Source organism: Phaenicophaeus curvirostris, chromosome 4, assembly GCF_032191515.1.
Source record: "Phaenicophaeus curvirostris isolate KB17595 chromosome 4, BPBGC_Pcur_1.0, whole genome shotgun sequence".
In the NCBI taxonomy this organism is placed as follows: domain Eukaryota; kingdom Metazoa; phylum Chordata; class Aves; order Cuculiformes; family Cuculidae; genus Phaenicophaeus; species Phaenicophaeus curvirostris.
The window spans coordinates 38,267,834-38,294,888 of NC_091395.1; the positions used below are offsets into that span (position 1 = coordinate 38,267,834).

At 37.2% G+C, this 27,055-nt stretch overlaps 1 protein-coding gene across 10 annotated transcripts in view; it reads left to right on the top strand.

Annotated features, from left to right (window-relative positions):
* The window catches only part of MARCHF1 (membrane associated ring-CH-type finger 1), a 235,509-nt gene that overhangs the window by 199,078 nt on the left and 9,376 nt on the right, over positions 1-27,055 (top strand). For all 10 annotated transcript variants that reach the window (XM_069855813.1, XM_069855815.1, XM_069855820.1 and 7 more), the window contains one exon: positions 11,978-12,158. In XM_069855813.1, the coding sequence (XP_069711914.1) occupies positions 11,978-12,158 (181 nt within the window). The remainder of the gene's footprint in view (positions 1-11,977; positions 12,159-27,055) is intronic.

Genomic DNA, 27,055 nt, shown 5'->3' on the forward strand with positions numbered 1-27,055 from the left:
TAGAATATGGGGGTTTTTGTTCTTAGGTGATCAGTTCAAATTCAGCCTTGGTCCCTCTTTCTCGTTTTTCATAAACTTACATGAAAGAAATGTATGGTTTTGATTCAGTGTCCTCTACAGCTAACATTACCACAGTGATCTGATGGGCAGCGCCTGTCAAACACCCACTCCAAAAAGTGTAAGTTGTATGGCACTTTGCACTGCTGAACATCTCTGCACTGTGAACTTGTAAGGGTTGTTAGTTTGGTACTCATTACAAGGATTGGAACAACAAAGGGTAATTGGGCAAAATAAACATTAAAATAAGCTTTGGGAAAGAAAAACCAACATGAACCATTCTCTCTAGTTGGGAAATTCAGGCTTCTGACAGTTTGATACCCTTAGTGTAAAGCACGCAATCAGAATATGAATATTCTCCCCTGGAAATGAAAGCAAGCTGACCACTTGTGAGCTAATATCTGAATTTGGAGTAGACAGCTAGGTGAACTTGAATTACTTAATTTAGTGGTAAATAAAAGTACACCATCTCATAAATCTAACAGATCTGAAACAATTTTTTATTTAGCTTGGTTTTTGGGGTGTTGGGTTTTGTTTTGTTTTGTTGTTTTGGGTATTTTTACCTCCTCAACTTGTGAGATATATAGGCTTTCATCTACAAAATGTACATGAGTATCAGGCTTAGTTTCTTGATACGGTAACACAAAACATTTCACTTTTCTTTGCTGGGAAGAAATTTGCATGGAAATGTAAACACAGTGAGAATGAGGAAGTTCATGATTCCACGTCATGTAGTTTCAATGTATACTTCAACCTAGTAACACACTATGAAGATCCTAGTTTTAGAAAGAAAAATAATAAAGTGCAGGCAGTGTGCTTTTTTCATAGTGGGAGGTATAAGATATTACTAATACAGCTAGTGTTCTGCACTTCTTCTTACACTTACCAAATAAGAAAGGACATTTTGATTGTTTGATCATTGTCATGATAATTTAAGATTCCTCAGAGTGAAGTCCAGCCATGTTTGTACATCAGCTTGTACCTCAGGACCACACCTCTGGCTTAGCACCTCTTTCCCTACAGAAACTGAAAGTAATAGCAGCAATAGCAAATGTTACATATATTTTAAGCACTTGAAGTATATCTACATGGTACGATGCAGAGATGTGCACAGATGCCTACTTCAACATCTTCAGAGTTATTTTAAATTTCTGGACCACCAAGCCTTCATGTATTTTGACTAGCAGAGGAAGGCTGAAAACTTTTGATGGGTATGTGTTCCTGGGCTCACTGGCAGCGAAGATGCTTTTTGAACAACTGGAGTTAGGCTAAATACATTTGATAACGTGGCCCGTTGTGCAGAATTTGTCAAGACAGTCATGATTACATTTATCTTCATGTCAGAGGTAATGATGTATTTTTTGTTGTCATTACTAAGTGTATCATACTGATGATAATACATATAGGACACACATTAAAAAATCAAAAGCATGTTAATTTTTCATAGCTGGTAATCTGTCTTATTTAATCAATTTGCAGATAGCTAAAGAAAAAGGAAGACGTGTTTTTACTACTGATTCAGTATGGACTATAGTTTCTCTTTTTCAGGGCAGGTCCATGCACTTAATTGACTTATGACCTGTGGCATGTTTTTCTTCAGATTCATAGTCTTGCTTCTGAAACAAAAAAAAGAATGACATTTCAACAGAGTGTGCACATAAACAGTAACAATTTTTCTGTATGAGAAATAGAAAAAGGATTTATTTGTGATGTTTATTCGAAGACTGAAATTAACATAACTGGTTGTGATGTGACTGTTTTGTTTTCTTGAGCTGTTCTTCAAGCTTTTCATCCTAGTTATTCATTCCTTCTAGTTGATGTGGAAAAAAAATGGCTGAGAGGAATGGCTCTCACCTACATGGAGTTGTGTAGACAAAGCAGAGGAACGGGAATCTCAAATATCTCTTGTTGCCAGTTATTTTAAGCGTTGTGTAGGCATTTTTTTCCCCCTTTACTTCCTCATAAATTACTGGCAGTGAAACACATTTATACACTCACATAAGCAGTTTCCTCAATGTGCATTTAGCTGCATGAGCAGGAGTGTGGTATGACACAACCTGTTCGTGCATAAGCACGTTAGTCATGCAGTGCAGATAACGTATAGTACCATGGCACAATATATACTTCAGCTAGTCTAAGGCAGGCCTCTTTGTCACTTCAAATTAGACACTTCCCCTTCTAGTGTCATTGTTTCTCTAATTCCAAAAATAATGAAACAATGACATGACACCAATGATGATCTTTACAATCTCTTCCCTGAACACATTCCTTTCTTCTGGAGTCCTAATTAAGTTTCTGCTTCTGGGATTAGGGACAACTATATAAATTAGTTCTGACCATGATGAGTTGTTTTGGCACCTAGGTTTTTTTTTGTTTGGTTGTTTTTTTTCAGTCACAGGATAGGCCTTCTAAATCATACAGTGGGATTTCTCTTTTCCCGAGTTTCCTTGTCTCTGAGATTTTCTTCATGCATACAGTGTTCTGGAATTTGCCATGTGGTTTGAAGTGCAACCTCAGAAATAGCTTTCCTTGGTCTGCTCAAGGGAAATCTCACTGAAGGAAAAAGCTACGTGAGAGACATGATAAAGTGAATGGATTGTGAGGATTTAGTCCCATGGATTTTCACACAGGAATTACTAAGGTTAGAAAAAATGCTTAGTTGATATTGCCACCAATGTATCGTAAGTGCTTTTTGTATTGACTCTGAATTAATATTATGGTGTTTTTATTACTTATGATGGGAGAATTGAAAGATATTTTCTGTTTGAGTAGTTATGCTTTTGGTATAAGATCTTTTTGTAGCACCAATGCAATCATTTCAGCAATAACACTGAACTGTAATTCTGGAAGCTGAAAGAAACCACATACACTTAAATAAGATGGAGTTTCTCACTATGAAAAAAATACATACTTAAAAAAAATACTTATTAGAAGGAGAATTTTGTTTTTTGTTGAACGCCATGCATAACTATATATAGTCATGTAAACAAAGGGTCCCTATTCCAAGAGTAAATAGGAAAGTAGAGAATGCCAGGAGGCTGGTAGGAATGGGGAGAAATAGTGAGGGGAGATGACAAAGTTAATTCATTAAATATGCAGAAACTACTTCAAGTATATTTTTTTTTATATGAGCTTTAAAAAGCTAGTGTATTAATTAGAAGATCATTATAAACTTAGGAAAAGACTAGTATGGGTGTTTTAATGGGTTAATACAAGCACAGATAAGAAGAAATAGTGCACGTCAAGGGTTGTAACAGTTTTTCACAGTATTTAGCAAAACCTGAAAAGATAGTAACTTGCATGGAAATACTTACATCTGGAAATATTCATGTAGTAGAGTGCCCACAATAATCAGCAGATAGAAAGCCTCTCGGGAGGAAACAAGTCCTCATGAACTTGAGGAAGAAAGAGAAAGATGAACAGAAGATAGATATATCGGCTCAAATACTACCATTAAAATTTAATACTCATTTGAAATATTTGTACTGAAACTGTGAAGTTGGATCAAGTAAATAATTTAAATGATAGTGCAGAATGCATAGACTTGAAATACCATCCAGAGCTCAGGATGCAAGGAGAGTGAAAACAAAGCAAGCTTGTCTTTGTTGTGGTTAGGGTCACTGAACTCAGGAAGAACCAAGTCCTGATTTCTGCTTCTTTCTTGCAAAACTTACTATTGGTTTTAGTGCAAATATGTGAAATGGCTCAACTTCCTGTGAAAGTTTGGGTGAGAGGAGACCCTTGGTTTAAAGGCTTCTATTATTATATACTTAAAGCTTTCATATGTTCTGTAAGGAGTTTAGTTACTTAAAACTAATGTAACTTGACTTTCACTAGGTGGGTGGGAGGAAGTCTAAATAATTTTTGAGATGCAGTTCCGAGTTCTTTGCACTGTGTTCAGTGCAGTAAATCTTGTCTGATGTGTATCTTGATTTGCACTGGCAGTGCATCTTAGGCAGGAATTACTTGTAACTCTTTAGATGGTTAAATACTCAATTGATCATCTATAAGGGAAGATTAATAGAAGGACAAGAAATGTTGATGAAATAAAAGATTTGATGTGCATTTACTGATGTTGTTTGGGACTCTTACAAATTCTGACCACATTTGCAGAAATGAAGAGAGAGCTTTACCTAGACTACTATGAAATTCTGCTGGTGTGATGCAGCATTTTGAAAATGTTTTTTATTTTGGTCAGATAAAGGCAGTTGATCATATGATATAATGGAAGGGCAGGAGTGACCAGGAAGAGGTGTACAAATTGATTACATTCAGTATGGAGAATTAATGTGCTTCATTCACACTGTGGTTAAATGGAGAGGAAGACCAATTTGTCATTTAGATTACTTTATGATGTAACAGTGGAAAGAATGGAAATGAGGTTGAAAGAAAAAGCCTGCAGAATGAAAGCGAGGGAAGCATGACAAGCTGTAGCCTATTGCAGGGTGAGAATATCTAGTGAATTTAGCTTTCTTTTTCCCAGAGTGATAAATTAGGCAGGAGGAGTGTTTGGTACTTTTTTTTGTTTCTCTGTATGGATGAGTTAATTCTGTTTATTTGCTGTGAGTTGTTCATGAAGTTGTTTGCTTTAATTTTAGATTATAACTATCTAAAAGAACTGTAAGCACTTTATGAATTGTCAGAAAGAGAAAATGACAGTTTTTGGATTAAACTGTTTTCTTAAGATTATCGGACAGTAACAACAGCAATTTTGTGCATCCTTTTGTAAACCTGAAGCACTGGTTCCTTTTGGTCCAATTAAGATAACCTAGGAGCTCATGGTATTTCATGCTGACAGCTAATAATTCTCACAGCCAGTTGGTCAAACATTTTCCAACTATGCTGCTTCTCCTTGACTAGTCTCCCTTTAATAATAGTGAGACATAGCAACGAGATGCACTTGCTGAACAGGGTAAGAATTTATTTTTGCATAATCGTTATGAGTCCACGTATGCTTTCCAGTGAAGGTCAAGATTTTAACTATCTTTTCAATCATTTCTCACCAAAATTAATATTTTTTTAATAGTCATTATCTTCCTCGACCATACTTAAGTGGAGAAGATACTTCCCCTTTTTGTTAGGGAGATTTTTTAGAAGTTTGAAAGCATTTCTGTACTACTGGTATACTTACATCTGAAGGGAAATGATAGTATAGATGTTGAGCATCTGCATTCACTTATTATCATGCAATAATTCACAGACTACATTTCTAGTATACAGAAATTACATCACAGGGGCCGTAAACGTGTCACAGTCACAAGGCAGAAGCTTCTCCTAATTTTGTCAGTGAAGGGATCTCCATTATGCTTTAGCTTAGGTAAGGACCTGCTTTTGAAGCACAACTGATCACCTTTACTTTTAGCATGATATGGATCGCACTGAGGATCAGTCTTAGGGTTCTCCCACTATATTCCCTTTGTGTGAAAATAAACGGAAAGGCATATTTCCAATTCATCTTCAAATTGGTATCAAATAAAAGCTACCCCCACCATGATGTCCCTGGTGTAGATACTGGGGTTTTAGGTCTAGCTTTTTTTTTCAGCAGGTTTACTATACTTTCTCTGTAATGCTTATTACCAGACATTGCTTTATACTACCTAGGAACAAAACAGTTTTTACATAATTATGTCATTTATAGCCCTTAAACAGTATCATACCTCATTATCAGTATTCTGGTTTTAAAAGCCTCAGAGGCATTCCCCTAGATTGTAAATTTGTTAATGAGGGTAAAATTTGACCTGGTATATATTTAGAAGTCTACAAAAGCTACCCTTTATCTACATGTAATGGTCAAAAATCCTTGAAAATTTTGTTAGGTACTCAGGTGCAGTGCCAATCTCAAATATGGGATCTGCTGAAAGAATTCTGGTCGTGCAGAAGTACTGCAAACTCTTTTCCACCAGTGCTGCCCCTAATTATATGGCTCTTGTAGCTCAAAAGGCAAGCAGGGACATGCTAATTCATTCTTATCCTTAATCACTTTCCTGTGACAGTAGTCATGTATGGTAATCAGCTGTACAGATACTGTCATAGAGGAGTGCTTGCCAACCAAGTAAGAGCAGAGGACTAAGTTTCACAATGCATGCAAGACTCCAGCAGAATCAGTGCATTTTATACTTCACTGCAGTGGCATAGAAATTGGCTTATTTTCTTAACTGCTGAAAAGTGAAGTGGATTAGTGAAAGATAGGTTAGGATAACTGCTATTTTTCCAATGAGATTTGAGATTAGCAGCTCTTCTCTTTAATGAGTGTAAAATTGTTAATTTACATGTAAAGGAAAAAACACAAACCTGTTGGAATCTATCTGTATCTCTTGAAGGAGCTTAAATAATGACTAACATCTAAAGTATGTAATTTTGGTTGCTATGATTTTGCCAAACTGACCCACTATCAGGAAAACCTAAAAATTTTCCTTATCAACTCCTTGATTGATATTGATTTTAGTGGATCGTATAAGCTAAGATTATGTAAGAAATGTTTGTGTGGAAAAAAATGAAAAAAGCCTTGGCTTGATGAGAAGTGGACAGTCATCCAGAATAGCTCTTGCCGTTTTTCTGAAAGCCAGTCAAAGTCCAAGTAATCTATGAATATCCACAAGCTGTAGCCATCTTGTTTCATACTTCCTTTCCTACCTTTTAAATTTTGCAGTGTTAGGGGAAACAAGGGAGAACAGTTCATAGTCATGGAATTAAAGACCGTGACCGTACCACATTCTGAAGGTGCCTCACCTTTGAGTGCTTAGTTTAGCAGCATCTCTTGATTTTAATCAGATAAAAAAATTCTCTGGTTTATACATGTACAGTGTCAATGTGCCCTTCAGTGAAGGAGATTGTATACCTTAAACTACTGGCAACTTTACTTAATCGTTTTGCATAGTCATTATGTTACATAGTTTAATATGTTGCATATAATTTCTCATTCAAGCATTGCATTATCAATGAGGTTTTCAGCATCATTTGAATATGCCTTAAATTCAATTAATACTTTAAACAAAAAGAAACAGTGAAAAATAATTCTAAATTGTTATTAGTAAATTTCTTTAACTTTTCATTTTTACATACATCTTCCTCTAAAATGTTTCTAAATTAAGCTATTCCCTGTCTATTTGAGAATTGGTTTTTTGTGTAGGGCACATTAAAGAAATCTGCAACAGTTTTTATAAGAATTTTCCAAAATCTTTCACAAAGACTAGTTTTGTTTTCAGTTTAACATTTTTTTCTTTTTTGCTAATTTATTATGTAATAAGTGATTCTACTATTTAAGAGCATCCTTTAAAGAATTTTTATGGATTTTTGTCAGATATATGCACAATATTGGAACAAATTCCTGTATTTGATATATCTGTGTTCTGAAGGTTATAGAAACAATTCTGTGCTAGAGAAATATGTGCTAGGTAATTAAAAAATGACATATAAAGCAAAAACTTAAGCATAAGAATGACTGCACTGTCTGAGTATTATTTCTTAGAGTTTCACAGTGGGCTTTCTTTAAAGAAAAATAAATATTCTGTGATCTCAAAGTGTAGGGATATGCCTGTAGGTGTGTATTATACAAATACACAGACAAAAAAATTTGTATACCTGAATCAGAAGATCATCTAATAGCTCGTGTACACTGCATTATCTGGTGTACACATGATTTCATACTCATCTTTTCCGCCAGACAAGCAAGGTCCTATTCCTAGGCAGGAATCTTTTTCTTCCCTCCCGTTCCTTCCCTTTCCCGATAGTCAAAAGTATTGCTTTATAATGAGGGCCATTTATCTCCTAAGGAACTAGAAAGTTGAGAAAAGCTCAGTGTGCAAATTCCATAGGTGTGACTGAGCAGCTGAAACTGCAGCTATTAACCATGATCAGTGCTGTACAACTTGTAAGTAAATCAGTATAGAATTAGCATTTTTTTTCTTTATAACGGAGAGGGGGTTTATTCATTCAACTAATTTCTAAACAATGTAAGCAAATTTTACTCTTACGGTAAGTTCAGGCCTGTAAATAGTCAGGCTGGTGGGTGAAAACTTTGAAGAGTTGTGATTATGTGAAAATAGAAAACTAGATTGGAAGCTCTCTGCCCCGACTTGGTTTTTAGATATGGTTCAGAGAAGTCTATGCTTGGTATCTCTACCTCGGTGCTGTTCGCACAACGTATTTTTCAAAGCCATTATTTACAATCTGTTTTCTATAATTCATGCCAGTTGTGATGTACATAATAGATAAATAAAGCAAAAGGCAAAGATGCACAAAATTCTGATTCAGTGCTAATGGCTGAGCAAATTATTACAAGGTATCTGGGTCATGTCTTTAAAAGGTATTTCAGAAGTTAGCCAACACTTTGTTTCAACAGCTGTCAGAGACCCATATGTGTTTAAAGACTCTGACTGAGTTTAGTTAGCACAAATTTCTTTTAAGCTATTTTTTTTCTAGCTAAACAATTAATGAAGAGCTAAATTGCACCAAAGAGCTAGTGCAAGCCATGCCTTTGGTTATTTTCTCTAGACATTAATTACATTTGTAGCTTGTTTTTTTACATACTTAATGGTTATAAAGCTAGAAGAGGCCAACAGATTATTTAGGTCAAACATCTGTATAATATAAGTTCTTAATGTCACTCTGATATTTATACATTTAATTTGTAACTTCAGTACTATGAAAGCACAAATAGAATGTGGAACTCACATAGTGTTTTTCTATAAAAGTACTTCTGCTAAAGATTTATTTTTTTCTTCTTGTGTTCATTTCAAATTTGCAGTGTCACTTCATTTGAAGATCCCAGTGGAGTTTTAGGCTTGTATTTTAGCTCTTAAAATAATTTTAAACAGTTCTGGCAGTAGTAGAAAAAAGTCTCCTGGGTACATAGCTTAGTTGTCTAATTTCTAAATCGTTTAAATTCTAAGCCTATAAAATAAATTATGTATAGCTTGAATTTAAATGAACAAAGGATACTAGTTTTCATTTGGGAAATAACTTTAATTTAAAAAGAAAATTGTGGGTTTTTTATGTAATTCTCATCTGAGAATACATTTGTTAGCAAAATAGCTATTTGGTGTTACGAAAATTTAGTTCTGATTAAGCTACCGACTCAATAAGAACTCTTTGTATAGCCAGTTTGCATTAAAGAACTAAGCCACTGATGCACCTAACTTGTCTGGATTGTAAAGATAAGGTTGTAAAGTGGGTTCTTGTAAAACATGTCTCAAAAAATGAACGTGTGCAAGATGGAAGTTACAGGTATTTTCTTCTCCCCTCTAGTCTCACGGGGTATAAGATGCTGTATGGGCACCACTGCAGACACTGAAACCTAGGTATTGTGTACCAGGTTTCCAGAGCTTCGTTTTTTGTGATTTTTTTTTTGTTGATGTTTTTTGTTTGTTTTTCTATATATCCAGCAAAGCAGCTTTGTTCTGCTTTCACAGTATTGTAGATCATTTTTCCATGGCTCTAAGCTACACCATGGAAGAATAGTGACGCTGCTGGTTTTGATCCATAGATCTTCTATGCAGACGTTTAAAATTTTCTTCCCTCTCCTTGTAGGCTTGACATCCTCAGTGCTGTGCTGTATCCAGTCTTTCACAGGGTGTCTTTTCCAGACTCTCCTGACCCTATGCGCCACATCCACACATCTTTTAGACAGCTGCAGGGATGTTGACTCAGCTGTTTTCCTGGGATGCCTGTTCCAGTTTTTGACAACTCTTTCAGTGAAATAGTATTTACTAATATCTAGTCTAAACCTCCCCTTGTGCAACTTGAGGCTATTTCCTCTTGTCCTGTTACTTATTACTTAGGAAAAGAGACCAACACGCACCTTGCTACAGCCTACTTTCAGGTATCTGTAGAGGGCAGTAAGGTCTCCCTTCAGCTGCCTTTTCTCCAGACTAAACACCTCCTGTTCCCTTAGCCACTTCTCATAAGACCTGTGCTCCAGATCCATCACCATCTTTGTTGCCCTTCTGTGGACATGCTTCAGCACCTCAACGTCTTTCTTGTAGTGAGGGGCCCAAAACGGAACACGGCATTTGAGGTGTAGCCTAACCAGTGCTGAGTAAAAAAGCACAGTCAATTCCAAGTCCTGCTGGCCAAGACCATTTCTGATACAATTCAGGATGCTACTGACCTTCTTGGCCACCTGTGCACACTGCTGGCTCATGTTCAGCTAGCTGCCTGTTGACCAACACTCCCATGTCCTTTTATGCCGGGCAGCTTTCCAGCCATTCTTCCCCAAGCCTGTAGTATTGCATGGGGTTGTTGTGGCCCAAGTACAGGACCTGGCACTTCAGCCTTCTTGAATCTTATACAATTGTCTTCAGCCCATTGATCCAGTCTGTCAAGATCCCTCTGTAGACCCTTCATACCCTCAAGTAGATCAAGACTCCCGAGTAATATGTTGTTGTCTGCTGACTTACTAAGGGTGCACTCGATCCCCTCATCCAGATCATTGATAAATATATTAAGCACAACTGTGCCCAATATTGAATCCTGGGCAGTATCCCGTGTGACTGGCTGTCAACTGTTTGGGCCCAGCCATCCAGCCTTATTTTTACCCAATAAAGAGTACATCTGTCCAAGCCATGAGCAGCCAGTTTCTCCAGAAGAATGCTGTGGGAAGTGGTGTGAAAGGCGTCACTGAAATCTAGGCCACCCTTCTCTAACCTGGCCAGTAGGAAACCATCTCACCACGGGGCCATCCCCAGCCCTTTTCCTGCTCTAGGAGTGGTGTGGCCAGAGTTTTCTGCATGAAGAGATGAGTTACTCCTCAGACATGTTCAGACTCTTCTACACACGTGTATCTGAGGGTGCCTTTCCTAAAATACTAAGTTTCTAAGCCCTGAGTTTCATTTGTGTGACACCAGAATCTGTACTGGTTTTACTGCTTTGCTACTTCTGTATTTTGAAATAATATTTCTCAGACGTAAGCTTCCCTCCCTCTTCGTCCTCTATCAGTTTGACTCTTAGCACATTGATTAAGGTTTGGGTCCTTTTTTGTGGTTTTCTGCAGTGGGAATGGGAGGGAGTTACTCTTTGTTAATGTGAATTTCCTTCACTTCAGATGTTTGACTAAGCCTTCTGTTTACTGTAGAGTTTCCTCTGCCCCATAAAGCTGTCATTGGTTTCTATGCATGAATGTTTTCCTGATATGATCAGGACTCTGTCTGGAAGAGGGAAAGATCACCAAGACATTTGGGCATGTGTTGCAGAAGAAACCTATAAGATTGTGATGGTAGGACACTGATCACTTTATGTAAAACTACAACATGAAAAGCTCTGTATTGCATTACAAGGTAACAACAGTTCTGGGAGCAACCACTACCTTCGGGTCTGCTTACAGCTGTAGTTTTTGTTTTCCACATAACAAAAAACTGCTTCAATGGGACAGTGAGGAATGAAAAAGAGGAAAGACCATGACTTTTTAATACCTGCCTTCTAAAATGTGTGTGCATGTGTGTGTATGCTGTGCCATATGCGTTACTCCAGAGCACTCATAACTATTCTCTAATCCTTTTAACGGTGTAACTCCAAAAATTTATCCTAGGAACTTTTTGTACTTTTCATAGTGGTTATTTTCAGTTTGGGATTAGATTCTGCTGGCTTTAAGTATTTTATTGACATTACTTACAGACCAAGAACTATTCAACTTCTAGAAAGAGCAGTGGTATTTGTTTTAAAGGTTTTCCTATGCATAAAAGGGGAAAACAGTGTTATTTCTATTGTTTCACTTTCAGACCACGTAGCAAATTCAAAGAGAAATAAGTAAGTGGAAAGAAATTGCTAAGTGGCAGAATGGAACAAGGCCTCGATCTGAAAGGTCATATACTTGGCGTCTTATGAATGTCAAGTCTGAAAATGGAAAAGCAGTGTAAATAAAACAGTGCCTTTGCATTGCTGGTTGGCAAGTTGTCTTACTAGCTCTTGCTGTCCTTCCTGTCAGAATCTGTCACTGTGAGGGAGATGATGAAAGTCCCCTCATCACACCATGTCGCTGCACAGGGACCCTGCGCTTTGTTCATCAAGCCTGCCTGCACCAGTGGATTAAGAGCTCAGACACGCGCTGTTGTGAACTCTGCAAGTACGACTTTATAATGGAGACCAAGCTCAAACCACTGCGGAAGGTATGATGCTTTTTAATTTAATTGCACTCGAGAGTCAAATGACCAGAACGGCCGTGCAAAATACTGGCGCAATTAAAGAAACATCTGTCTGTCCAAACTGACATTGTATTTGCTGTTGTTAAATCAGTCTCAATGTTTTTATTTCTACATTTACCTTAGTTAATTTACAGCAGCAGAGAGTTTTGACTAAAGACTCTCTTTTACCCCACATGCAATATAAATGCACAAAAAATGAGGTTTTGTATTTAGAATTTTTATCTCTATTCAGCTTGTTGTTATTGGCTGATCTGCTTATTTTTAAGCCACAAAGAAACCTTACTCATCACCTTCAGGTCCTGAATAACACAGACCGGTTCTTACACTGAGCCCATAACCTCTGGTTGAGAATGATGCCAATATGGAGACAACAATTATGAAGTAATACAGTCAATCAATTTAGCTGCATCTGTTCTAACTGTTATGGGCAAATTAATCACTTGTACATTAAGATTAGTTAATGGAATCTAGACTACAGGATGACCTTGCATCCTGAAAATCAAATATATGTTATCTGCGCTCATCTGTTTTCCAGGATAAATCAATTTAATGGTATGTAGGTTATCAGTATAGGGAAGGTGAAGAGTTTGTTAAATATATGTGGGTTTGTTTTCTTTGGAGTCAGTCATTTCTCCTCTGATTTTTCTCTAAAACTACTTTCATCCTTTGGGGGTTTTGTTGCATCTTTGATGTGTGAGTCAATCTAGAACATGGAAAGTTTTGATTTAAAATAAATTTCATTGTGAAAGCGATTGAAAAACATGAAGAAACTATTAGTTTGTAACTTGTGTATGCACATGTAGTAGTGTTTAGATGGCAAAAGAGATTTTGTTTTTGTCAGTGTTACACCAGTTGCAGTTGAGAGAAAGGAGAGCAAATGAAATTCCTTCTCATCTCAATTTCTCTCCAGAGAAATTATCTATTAAGTCCCTGATGATAAAACACTTTTGAAGAGAGTTTGGATTTATTTGACAAGCAAAGCATGTGATAGGAAAGGACACAGTTCTCAAGTGCCAGGTAGACTGGAAATTGGAACAGATGTAAATAAAAAATGATGGCTAAAAAGTTATATTGACTTAGTTTTTAGTAATAGCAGATAAATTTTAGGTAATGTGACTGGATGAAGATAATTGTGTGAAATCCTTTACCTGTAGCATACTTTTTTTTTCCTTGTTATGTGCATTTCTATTTTCAACACAAATTGCTTTCTCCTTCCATCTAACAAATACGCTTGCAGCAGCCAAGAGAATATGCCGACAGCAGTATTTTTAACAACAGCCTCTTCTTGGTTGCATTAGATAATAGAAAGTCTTAAAAAAACCTGGAAGTAAAATTTATAGCATCCAAGGAGAAAAGGAGTGAAAAATGTGCGTAACTGTTGATATCAGAGGTAGGCACTTTTAATGTGTGTGTGTTGTCATTGCTGCCCTGTGCCCCTGTTTTTTTGTTAAGTGAAAGAAATGAATGGAATCCTGCATTGGGTTTGCCTGGCATGGCTTTAGTAGCAGGGTGGCTGCAGGGGTGGCTTCTGTGAGAAGCTGCTAGAACCTTCCTCCATGTCCAACAAAGCCCATGCCAGCCTGCTCCGAAACAGACCTGCCAGTGGCCAAGGCTGAGCGCATCTCTGATAGTGGTAGCACCTCTGGGATGACATATTTAAGAATAGAAAAAAAACTGCTGTGCAACAGCAGCCAGGAAGGAGGAGTGAGAATACGTGAGAGAAACAGCCCTGCAGACACCAAGATCGGTGAAGCAGGGGAGGACGTGTTCCAGGTGCTGGAACAGAGATTCCCCTGCATCCCTTTGTGAAGACCATGGTAAGGCAGGCTGTCCCTCTACAGCCCATGGAGGTTATTCGTGGAACAGATAGCCACCTGCAGCCTGTGCAGGAGCTTGTATCAGAGCAGGCTGATGTCCAAAGGAGGCTGTAACCCTGTGGGAAGCCCATGCTGGAGAAGGTTTTCTGGTAGGACCTGTGGCTCCATGGGGGATCCATGCTACAGCAGTATGCTCCTAAAGGACTGCACCCTGTGGAGAAGACCCACATTGGAGCTGTTCATGAGGAACTGCAGCCCATGGGAAGGACTCACATTGGAGAAGTTTGTGGTAGTCTGTTAAATCTGGATTATGGTTGGCATTGTACAAATGAAAGGGCCATGTCTCTCAACAAGTTTTGAGTTTTCAATCTCTATCTTACCCATGCTGTGAGATTCTAGAGTCTGGTTCTTGATTCTGCATTGCTTCATTATGATGAATTTTATCATAATACCTTTGTAACGCTACAACCACTGATCTCTTGAAGGGAAAAATTATAGACCACAGAAATTAATTACAGGTATCTATATTTTTGGTTTTGCAGTATCACAAAAGCAGAATTTAAATATCGAACAAACTATTTGATTCAATTGCTGACTTACCATCTTTATTCATACTTCAGGCTTTCGTACACCCTCAATGTTTCCTAACAGTTTTTTATCGAAGTATAGGGATTTATAGAAAAAGCATGTTTGAACATGGTGTCATACAGCTGTTAGCACCCATAGGGGACAATGTGCAACATACTATATTAGCACAAATCAAAATACCTCTATTAAATCAATAGGCTTGTGCCAGTATGCAACAGTTGTTTAATTACATCATCCCTAAAAGCTCCAGACATCATCAAATAAAACTTAGTTTAGTCATTTTAGTGAGTCTTTGCATTGAAGTAATAATTTTAAGCGTTACTTAACAGGCATTGCAAGTGTTCCATATATTTGAGCAGATTGAATAAGTTGGCTAAATATAAATGTAGAAATTAAATATTAAGCTTTACTTGGTGTGTTTGTTTTATTTCCTGTGGTCTCTGTTATGTCTATCAATGATTATAAATAATACAATTGCACTTGCAGCTTTAGTTTTCAGCATTTGCAATCCATAATGTAGAATTTCTCATTTATAAAGTGACTTCATTTATCATAGAAAGTTGCAAGAAGCTTGTGTGAGTTCCTTATTGAACTCCTTCACGTAATAGCTTCATCCTGAGAAAATCACTTCTTCTTTAAAGAGGATGTAATCCTGGTAAAGTAGCATCTGCATTTCATATCTCTTGAATTTGCTGTTTGAAGCATAGTAGAAATGGGAACTGAATGTAAATACTGTGAGTATGAAATGGATTAAAAATGTCAAATTAAAAGATGCTTAAAATGCAGAAATGTTTTCAAATTGAGATTTCTCCACGGTATCTTACTATACTTCAAAATACTTTTCCTATTTAAATTTTGTTGTCTATTTAAGATGTCTGGTATCTGATGAGATGTTTTACTTTGAAGCATTATATTAACAGACTATTCTGTGGTGTCAGATACGTCTATTTTCTCTCCTGATTTTGTTTTATCTTTGAAATAATTTATAAATAATGTCTTGTTTATGTGAGGGATAAGCAGTATTGCACATTGTTACCTCGTAGTTACTCTTGGTCATTAAGAAACAGCAAACTGATATTTTTAAGAAAGCATTACCTACCAGTTGAAGATGATTTTCTTTCTGATTGACAGGGTATCTGAATTTCTCCCTTTTAAAAATAAAGGATCGAGACTGTTCTTTTAGAACAGTATGATAAGCTCTTGTTAAGTTAAACAAAAGAAAACCCAATCTTACAATACTGATAATAAAAGAAACTTGATCTTGTTTATTTTGAATGTGTACGTATATCTCCTATGTGTTTACTTCTCTTGTATCCTGCATTTGTTTATAAACTGATAACTTGCAGTTCTAAATCTGATGTGAGGTGCTGATATCTGGTATCTGTCTGGGTTTTACACCCTTAAACTCTGTGGAACTTGTGTACTCAGATGCTGTCACTAGAAGAGAAAGAATAAATGCTGTCTCTCTGCTTGGCATGATTTATTTTATAAATAAGCAGATTGTAATAAGAGTGATAAACCGTCCATGCCAGCTTTAACTCCCTTGCAGGATTCAAAGGCTTAACTTCTAGCTGGAGATAACCGGGCAGAGAAGTGTATTTAGGTCCTAGAGAGAAGGTATAGAACTGGCTAACTCCAATTTCCATACGAAGCAAAACCCATTTCAAGCATTTCAGTGCCCCATTTGTTGTCAGAGTTAGTGTTTAAGTGATTAAATCAGTTCGGGGAAGATTTCAACTATTTGGTATGATGCTGATTTAACTATTGAATCAAAAGCAAATATTTACTTTTACTGCAGTAGGTTAATGATACTCTGCAACAAGACCAGTAGGATCATTAGAAGCTGTATAACCAATTAAGAGGTAGGATTTGAACAATGGACAATCTATGGGGTAATGCCCAGCCTTAAGGCACAGAAATCAACAATTCCACAGACATCTTAAAAAAAAATAAAGTGACAGAAGAAAATCAGAATGCTGCTTTGAGAGCTGTGATAGGCAAAATGAAAGTCTAAAGTGAATACTTAAGACCCATTTCTCTCCCAGAATTAATATTTCACTCTGGATCAGGGACACATCTGCTTTTCCTCCCTCTATTGGAGTTAAAACTGTATAGGGTGCCTTTTTTTATAAAACTGTTTTCACCTGCGGAACTGTGAATCCCATTGTTACAGCTGTTAGCTAATATGTGAGAGCTAGGTTCAGCTCCCTTTTCTGTGTTCAACACAGATCTATAGAAAGAATACATTTTAAAAGATGACTGCCTGGAGGAATCAATTCATAACTGGATGCTCTGTGGATAAATCTCTTTTTTTTTTTTTATAAAACATGGTATCATGCATGATGAATTAATTGACAGCAAAATATGTGAAGAGTGTTGATTTATTTTTGTTTCCATTCTAGCTGGATAATTTGTATTTACATTCCTTATTAAGAATATGGTGTTCACTGCTGAAAGTGATGTAGCCTGCAGAGACATCTTTTTGAAATCCTGCAATGAAGTCATAAGTGGTCGCCATGAGAAACCACTTGTTCCCAGAGTAGACTCTCAGAACCAGAAGTGACCTACAGAGTCTCCCAGGAAAAAAAAAGAAACTTTGAGCACTCGTTACTGTATCGCTTGTTGTTTACTTTTTATTGCCCTATGCTGTGAAGTATGAACCATCTGGCTTTTTCATCAGGTTTCTAATAAGGCTCATGATAAGAAGTGATAGCTAATAGTACGTAGGTCAGGTAACATAGACTTGCTAGGGAATTATTTCCCTTTTAACCCAATTTAGTGAATACTTTGCAGTCCTTAACACAGAAGAATATCCTACATTTCCTTTTGATTTCTGGTGCAGCTACACAGCGTTGTCTAGGCAACTGGCTCTGGTGTTTTCTTTCTTCCAGTAAACTGTCTCAAAACATCACTAGCCTCAAATAATTTCTTGTAATATGTGGGGTCAGACACTTCGAGAGTATGCACAAAGGCACAAAGCTATTACTTTCTTATTGGCTATCATGTCATTACAGTGAATAACTTTGTGCTCAAGGGAGAATGTGTATATTAAAGCTTTTAAAGTAAAAATAATTCTACAACATTTATATCCTATTGTGATGCCTCAAGGATGCAAAGGACTACTTTGTTCAGACAGATGTATTCCTATTTTTTGAGAGACCATAATAAAACATTATTGCTGATTTTTCTGTATAGAGATAGTATGCTGTAGTTTGCAGAGTAAAGTTGTCTTGCATTTTCTGCCATAACAAGGATTTTAGATCTCAGCGTTCTCAAAGTGGTACAATTTAGGTTATCTTTCCATTTCTGTTTTTATTTTCTCTTCTATTCAACATAACTTTATTTCACACAGCAGTTTCATGGACTTCTCATGAGAGATTCTGACTTCTTGTGCCTCATACCTTGAAACCCTCATAACATACCCTTAGGCTTGCAAAAAGCAATCTTACTATGATGCTTTGCTGGGACACTCCCATGTGCAGCATCCTTCCTGGAGGCAGAACAAGATGATTATATTGTCATTTCTTTAGACTTCATTCTTTTAAGAAGCAAACTAAAAATCATATACCAGAAAATGAAATGAAAACTATTTCCTCTTCTAATTAGCTGTTAGTAACCAAATTTGCTACTTCTGCTTCTTGGTAGCATTTACAAAAGCAAAGGGAATTCAAAGGATGGTCCACCTCTGGGTATTAGTGGTGTTATCCACTATTCCACAGAACTGGGAACGTGAACTCTGAGAGGTACTAATCCTTCTGTGATTTCTGAGGCTGAAATAAACAATTTGGTCTAAGCTGTTATACAAATATAACTTTCATCAAATGGTTTCATTTTATTTAGAGGATCCTGCCGCATCCTGCAGCTCACTTGTTTTTTAAAAACTTAAGTTCTCCTTTTCATTTTTTATTTCAGCTCTTTCAGTGTTCTATTTTACAGATTGATCTCATCAATAATTATAATAGAGCAATTGAAAATAATTATTGAAAATAATTAGTAGAATCTCTTGATACTGGCTTTACAGCTAAAGAGAATGTAAATTGAATGGTGCTCTGACACAAAACATATAGCTAGTAATATAAAATGTAAAGAGCATAATCAATCCAGCTATTGACCTAAACTAGTCATTTTTATTCATGGACTTCTGTAAAGCACCATTTGTATTGTTTAATTTTGAATCTAGGGATTTTACCAGCTCTAATGGCACTGTGCTGCTATTCATGATCTGATTAATGTATGTATTAATGTCTCACATAACTGACGCATAAAATTTTTCTGTAGTTATTTACCTCAAATTTATTTTGCCTGCAACCTACTGATGTGAGAATGATCTGACCTGAGTTTTTGTTCACAGGCTGATGCTCACATGTTGGTGGAACACATGCAAAAAATGACTTCTCTTTAATATATTGGTGTTCTCTTGAACATAACAATACGGTATTTGATCCAAACTACTATCAAATGAGCTAATTATCAGTTTAATCAGTATATTTTATAATTTTTAGTGTTAATTTAATTTTATTCTTGTAGCATTTTATTAAAATTACTTGAAGAAAAAGAATCTTTTCCTCCAGGAATTACTCAGATCTTTATTCATCTGCTCCAGTTTGTATGAGGCAAAACTGGAATGTGTGGCAAAACTGGAATGTGTGGCATTTGTTGGAGGTCTTTCAGAATGAGTACCTTACCTCAGCTCTTTGCCAGGACACTAGCCTGTGGTTTTGTGTTAATTACTATAGTCTTCCCTGAGCGTGAACTTCTCCTTTTCCATTTTTATTTAATTGGATCAAAAGAGTCTGTCTTGTTAGAAAATGAAAAGAAAGAAGGTGACTGTAGCTGTTCATTGGGAAATCAGGATTCTTGCTAAGGTCATATTTATTGACAGTGAAGCACATCAGCTCATGTTTTTAATCTTTGTTATGTGACAATTCAAACATATACATATATACTGTATATATATAGTCACAACAATAACATACATCTAGATATGTTCAAACAAAAATGTATTGTAAAATAGCAGGGGTTTTGTATACAAGCACCTTTATACCAAGCCACATGTCTGTAATGATTAAGTATGATTTGGTTAAGGGAAGCTCAGAAGTCAAGTTTCTATGTGATGTAGGTCAGTTGCTCTTACAACTTCAAGAAGATAATAACAACCATGTAAAAAGAATTAGTGTTCAAGTTCACTTGTATTATTAATTTAGTGATGGTAGGTGGACACAATAAGTTGAGAAAAACATCTTTGATCTATAAAAGTGAAGGATAGAAAATGAGATAAAAAGGCATGTAAGATATTCTTGGTGCTCCATCCAACAGTACCAGATGGTTACGTTCAGTGACTTTCAGATATGGCTGCTGTCTGTTTCCAGTCAACTGTAGTCCTTTTCTAACAATTAGGATTCAAAGGTATATTTGTACCCTTCCTTCCTTCACTTGCTGCTAAACTCTCTGTTCTTGTTATGATGCATGATGCTGAAGGGCTTTGGACTGTAGCAATGTAAAATACCCTTCTGTAGGTCAGATTGCACAGCAAGTTCTCCAGGCTTTAGGTTTTGATTCTGTAAGATACAAATTAGAACTCTAAGGAATTTTACATAGTGAAAAGAGTGTTTAAATTACTAATATATGAAATGAGAGAACCAAGGACATGATCAGCAAACAAAAAAGGCCAAGCTTATTTAGTACAAGGCATTAATGAGAATTTTCCTGCTTGCGCTGGTCTATGAGAAGGCAAACTTAAGTGGAAATCATTTTCTACGTCAAAGGTGGGATAACTAATATTCTCTTGTAACTCCTGGAGAAGACTCTGTACATCACTGATAAATACAGCTAAATAAATAGAAATTATATTTGTTGATATAGCTTTTCAAGTGTCACTAGTTTTATTTCGTCAAAGCTAATGTCAAATGCTAATGCATGCTTCAAAATACTTCTCAGCAGGCTAGACAATCTGATATCAAGAAAATGAAACAGTGTGATGAATACCGAAGAAAAGGTGATTCAGCTAGAGACTCTAACAAAACTGTGATCATATACTATAACTATCTCTTAGGTACCTAAGGAAGCAATTCTTCAGAGAAATTTCAGTTTAATTGGACAGGACCAAAGAAAGTGGAGAGGTGCACAAGTGTGGAATGGGATCGTGATCATCAGCATGTTGCTTTATCCACCTTTCTGTCTAATTTCTCTCCTTTTCCTATTTCTACCGTGCTATTCCAGCCTTCTATCCACAACCATCATGCTATTAAGGACCAAAAAACATATGTGCAAAGGGAGCCAATGCTGCTTGGCATTTGAAGACAGAGACTCTGGCACAGACTGTTGAGAGATGCTTTGTTATGGCTGCTGTAGTGGACTCGTGGTTGCTTTGACCCTGCATAAACCATCTCAAATCCATCATTGAGCACGAGTCTTGGCTGCTCTTGAATTGCCCATAAAGTACAGAACACAAAATGCAGCACCCCACCTGCTTTGGTTAGAAAATGAAATTTCAGCTTAAATGGCCTTGCAGCAAAATTATGATATCTGCTTTGTATTATGGTAGTTAGATTGATTAATTGATTTTTAGTGGACTTTTTGTGTGTGTCTAATTTGTTTGAGAGCTGAACTGTGATTTACAGTCATTTGCTACTTAGTGACTGGAGGAAAATGTCATGCCTTCAATTAGGTGTGCTGCTTTTTTTTTTAAAGTGTAGACAGACCGGTATGACTAGCTGCAAAGATAATAAAAGTGGGAAGCTAGAGCCTTTCGATAGACAGATTACAGAAATATTGTACAGAGAGCAGGTAACAGTGTCATCTGCTTCTGTTCTTGACTAAGTGTGATGAAAGTGGAGATGTAGATTTTATCTCTTTTTTCCTTGCTTCGTTGTGGGTTGCCCACATGTAGCTTGGTTTTTGAGTAATAAAGGCATATGCCTAGGTCTCATTCTTAGTACCAGACATTTCCCATGGGTTAACATTATGGTGATAGTTCACTACTGAACAGTGGTTTAATGTTTCACCTGCAGTTTATCTGTCAGGATTATACTTTTATACTAGATAAGGTAGCTGAAGCGTACTGTGCTAGGAGATAGTGAGCCTTTCCTTAAATAGCTTGCAATGGAAGAAAAGAAACAACAATTGCAAAAGGGAAGTTCTTGATGGTAATGAAGGCTGATCATGTAGACCTCTATTGAACAAAGAATTCATTAATGTTGTTTCAGTGTTCAGCGAGGATGCTTGGAAAGTAAACACTTTGTAGAGTACTTTCACCTTCTATATATTGATGTAAAATAATTTCTAGCAGGTGGGAGCTAGGAAAAAACTCCCAATATGGAGAGATTATGCTATAATTACTTGCCATTGGGTTTCTTGCATGTTTCTATGAAGCATCTGGTGTTGGCCTGTGTCTGAGACAGAGTATTGGTTGGAAGGACATGTGGTCTGTGGATTCCTGCATTTCCAAAGCGCAGCATTTTTTTGTTTAGCCTGTGTTGGAGTGATTAGGATGCAGGTACTGAAGTTGTTCTGGGTGCTAAATGACAAGTATTCTCAATAGCACTTCCAGACTGCAAAAACAGCTACTTCATTTTAGAAATTATCTTCTCAAATTATTTAATACCTGTATTTTACACTTTTAAGGGCCTTCTAATTGATGACATACAGAGCTAAAAATTGTATGTTTGTGAAGAGTGCATACTGATTATTACTTAAGTCCAGCTCTTCTATCTGTCACTTAAAAAAGAAATTTAGTGTTGTCTCAATTGTGATAAAACTGAGTTATTAGATCATTGCAGATAGTACTCTTAAGGTGAGATTTTTTTTATTACTTTTTTATTTTATCACACTAGACATGCCTGTCACATAAAAGTGAATTAGTGTGTCTGTCTTTAGAAATAAACCAATTTCTGATTCAGTTTGAAACTTTTAATAGGTATTTTAAATACACCACAGATATTCATTTGAATTCCAGCCAGGTTTGTTTAGGGTCGCTTGGGGACAGAAACAGATTTTAGGTAAACTTCTGACAGGTTTACCAGAGAAGAGTTTGTACCTTCATCTAATGCGCTAACTAGATCAAGGTAAGTTTATGCATAGATATGGCTGTATGATGCACCATACAACATGGAATATTTAAAATTAATTTTATTTTTTGTGTTCAGTGGCTCATGTAGCAGGGGTCTAATTCTGGTCTTCTATTCTTGAGCCTTACAATAGTTTCTTCTCTGGGTTGTACCTTTTGAGAAAGGGCAACGACAAATATGTTTTTTGTGTTTTCTGTGAACCTCCTTGGTTCTTCCTCTTTGAACGTGCTCTGAGTGTGTTTGGAGAAAAGAACATGGAGGAGATGTTTCCATGCCCCCAAACCTGTGCTATCAGACCTGCCACATTCTGTTGGACTGTAGAAGGAGGGCTTCTTGTCTTGGGGCAGGTTGCAGTGAGGCATGCCTTCTCTTTATTTAAGATGCAGCCGCTCAGGCACAGGCTGTAACCACATGTTGTTTAGATGGCACAGAGTGCTCCAGAATGCATTTATGCGTATTACAAGGTTTGAAGTCTCCTCTGTCATTGATATTTCAAATCTTCGCGAGTCTGTTTTATTTTCCTGATATGTCTGGAGCCCTGTTGTCCTTTATTACTATTATTTTTTTCCTCCTCCACCCACTGCACAAATTCCATTCCTGCAAACTACCATTGCAATTGCTTTCCTCCACCTGGTAGGTTTATAGTAGTGAACAGTTTTGCTGTGGAGCCTGAGCCAATTATTACTGCAATGAGCAACCAGAAAACCCTTCATAAACCACCAAAAATATATAACTCTGAGCTACATGTTCAGACTACTGACATATTTTCACTGCTCAGCTCACTTCCTTCATGCACTGCTCCAGTTCTTAAGAGCTTTTTTCAAAAGTGCTGGCTAGATCCTTCAGGCCTCGTTTGAGATAAGAAAGATGTTTTTCTGCAGTTTTCCTAGTCAGTGTGCAGAGTGCAGTTTTTACAACAGCCCCTAGAAAATAATTTTAGCCTTCATTTTGCAGGCGTGATTATTTCAAGGTAGAGGTTTGCTCAAGGTCTTTCATTAGGTTGTAAAAAGAATTCAGGAAACAGTGCATATAGCTCTTGGGGAGTGCAGAAGGAGTCCTTACAGCTGTGGGTGCTGTTTACATTACTTTTGTTCTAAATGATGGATACGGAGAAAAATGTCAGAACAGGAAAAATATTTAATATTTGCAGTGTTATGCCCATACCAGATTCCCCTGTCAGGCATTCTTATGTACATTTTTTAAAAATAGGGTTTCTGAAAATACCCAGAAGTTAGAAGTCCAAGCATTCATAGCATGTTGGTTGCAAAGCAGCCCATTAGCTTCACCTTCAGTTTGGCATCTTCAGTGATGAGCCCCCGGAACAGAAAGACTTTTGGTGGTAAAGGTGTGAATCTGCAAACCTGCAGTAGCTGTAGAGTTGCTTCAGAAAGTATTTGTAGGCAGAGTTTTGTGGACAATGTGACAGAAGATTACCACTAACAGGAGACAACATGCAAAGACAAAATGGTGGATGGGGGCAGGCGAACAGTAAAACCTACAGTCGGAAGGTGGGGGAAAGCACAAGCGGCAAAGATTGCAGAGTTCAATTCTGTGGTGTGGTAACAACTTTTGCATGAGCAACGTGAAACTTTTGGTTCTGCATTGGGCCATTATGAAACCACTTTGCAGAAATCTTATGTGAGGGAATTAAAATTGCAGATTTACTTCTGCCTGTAAGAAGAGAGGCTGTATAGGGATCTTTAGGATATGAAGCAGCATCCCCACATCCACAGACGATCTATTTGATTAACCGCTCTTTTATTAGAAGTGACATGCAGGGAGGCAAATTTTGGTCCTTTAAAATAAATATCACAGATTTTCTCAGACTGTTACAGGAAAGGGAAGTGGTTGGCTACATATGATTTAGATGTTTCATGCGAGTAGGCTATTTTTTTTTCCTTTTTTAATTTCTTTTTCTTTGCCCAGAAGGCTCATGACTACATTTTGTAATTGCAAGAGTGGGTTATGAAATCTGTAATCATTCTCTTTAAGTTTCAGAGTAAGTTAGCCTTTAAGAAACAAAAGCAAAACATGAGGTAGAAGCCTAGAACAGGGTACTGTTTTGCAGCTGCCTCTTTCAAGATTATTACAAACTTCAGTAAAGCATAGGAATTCAGACTGAGGTGCATATCATATTTTGGAAGTAACTGTAGGTAGTAGCTGGGGTGGGAGGAGCGTTTCTGATCACATTTATAGTCCAGCATCTTTCCTCTGACAGTTTATTTTGGTTTCTTAGCAGGAATGTCTGAAGCAGGTAGATAGTCTCCTACCACCATCCAGTGGTTTGCAGAGCACAGTGCAAGTGTAAGATTCACAAAACTTATTCGGAAACTAAGAAGGGGGCTGGGGATATTTCAAGCTTTTTCCTTAGAATTCATATTGGTGCATTGTGGATTTGTTTGGTGACGTGCAAAAGGTGTCTGTTAGACGTTACAAAGTGTTTTAGCTTACATGTTCTGTGAAGCGTAATAGTATTCATGTGATTGCTTGCATTTGCAGGACATTTAACTATCTGTGTCTGTGATAATTTCCAGTCTGTGTTTGTATTGCTGCCAGGATTAAGCAATCTGTGGGTGGTGACAATCGAGATGTATGACAGCAAAGGGGTGCTTCAGAGGAAACTGGACAAAACCTACAGTGTTTGTCTATCAAATTAGTGACTCAATGATTTGCAAGTCATTATAAATGTTTCCTCTGGCTGCTACACTCTTCCATTTCTTTCTCTCCTTCCTATCTCCAGTATTAACATATAAGTTTCCAAGGAAAATCGCATCTAGACACTTACTTCTATGTGTAAAAGTTCTGTTCTATTTTCTGTTCTTGGTGGCATCTGATATTCTTGTCCATAGCACGTCACAGTGTCATTAACTGACTAGTGGTACATATTTCTATATCACTAAAAAAAATCATAAAACATGATGCAGATTAATTTTATCTTGCCGTCATGGATGTAGAGGACCATGAGAACTGCAGAAGCTTCAAAATTCAGCAGAGGTGAATTTATCAGTGATTAAGGAGGCATTAATGCACTGCATGACATGGTAGCACCTGCCAAACTTACCCACCCAACTTTAAGCCATATCAAGTCCTGGACTATAAAGCACTAATAAAAGGGGCTGATGCTTTCACTGTTCAATACATTGTTGTCTTATAGCCTTTGCTATGGATTTTCAAGCAATTTTTATTTCACATAACTGTGCTTTAATCCAAGCAAGTCTGTGCTAACATTAACAGTTAAATTTTCGATTTAAGCCTATTGTAAAAAAATCCTAAAATACTGAATTGCACTTTTTTGCTTCAGGGCAACTTAAATTTCTGTCTTACTTACTAACATTGCTCATCAGTACAGAGTAACAGTAATCACATAGTGGAAAGAGACAACTCTTTATGGCCAGTGCTCTGTGGCAGATAACTCTCTGTGGGACAGCTGGACAACACAGCTGACCCTCCATTCAGCCAACTTTATGCAGGAGGGATTAGGGTTAGGATTATGCTTACAGTTACAGTTTCTGTTAAGGCTAGGATTAGGGTTTGGGGCTCCCCACACAGACTTGGCTGTGTAGACTTGCCTTGCAGAGAGTTGGTTGTAGAGAGATGGTCGCGGAGAGCTGCCCTAGACTTTTTACATAATATCGTCTTTTTGACCAAGCTAGAATACATGAGTGGGAGAGGAAAATTATCTCAGGTACCACAGGGATCAGCAGGAGTAGAGCACAAATGTAAATTGAATTTCCCCTTCTGAGCTCAGCCCATCATGGCTGTAGTTTAGTGGAGAACTAGAACTACACCTAGAACAGAGCAAACTAGAGGTGTAGCTTTGGGAGACACTAAGAGCTGTAAACTATGCCTGAATACTCTGATCCCCCTACATCTGCCCATCTGAGCAGGAGTCTCTCCTTGTTTCTTGTTCCTTTTTTGTATCCTAGCTGGGAGTGCAAGGTGCTCTGCACAGTCTTCCAGTTCCAAAACCACCCAAGCCCTGGTGGCCTTTCCTGGTCTTCTGCTAGCCAGCTTATTTCTGGTGTGGTAATGTGCATAGAATAGACACACAGGCATGCTCTCCTGTGGAAGAAGCTAAGGGGCCAGAGAGAGGAAGCAGAGTCCGGTAAGCCTTGGCTTGCTTTCTGGCTGGATTTGGTCATGGGATGTTACAAAAAAAAGGCCTACCTTAGCCCATTTCTGCTAGCTCACTCTCCTGATACACCTTTCTTGTAAATTTCAGCAGAAGTTTGTAAGCTTGTTCCTTTATTTATCTATCTTGCCTTTCGGTAATTTTTTTTGTCTTGTTTTTTCGCCGAAAAATGTTTAAATTTAGAGTAGTGGGACCAGCATTCATCTTTGACTTTAAAATTCCATATGAAGAAAATTTGACTGGGCATTCAGATCAACG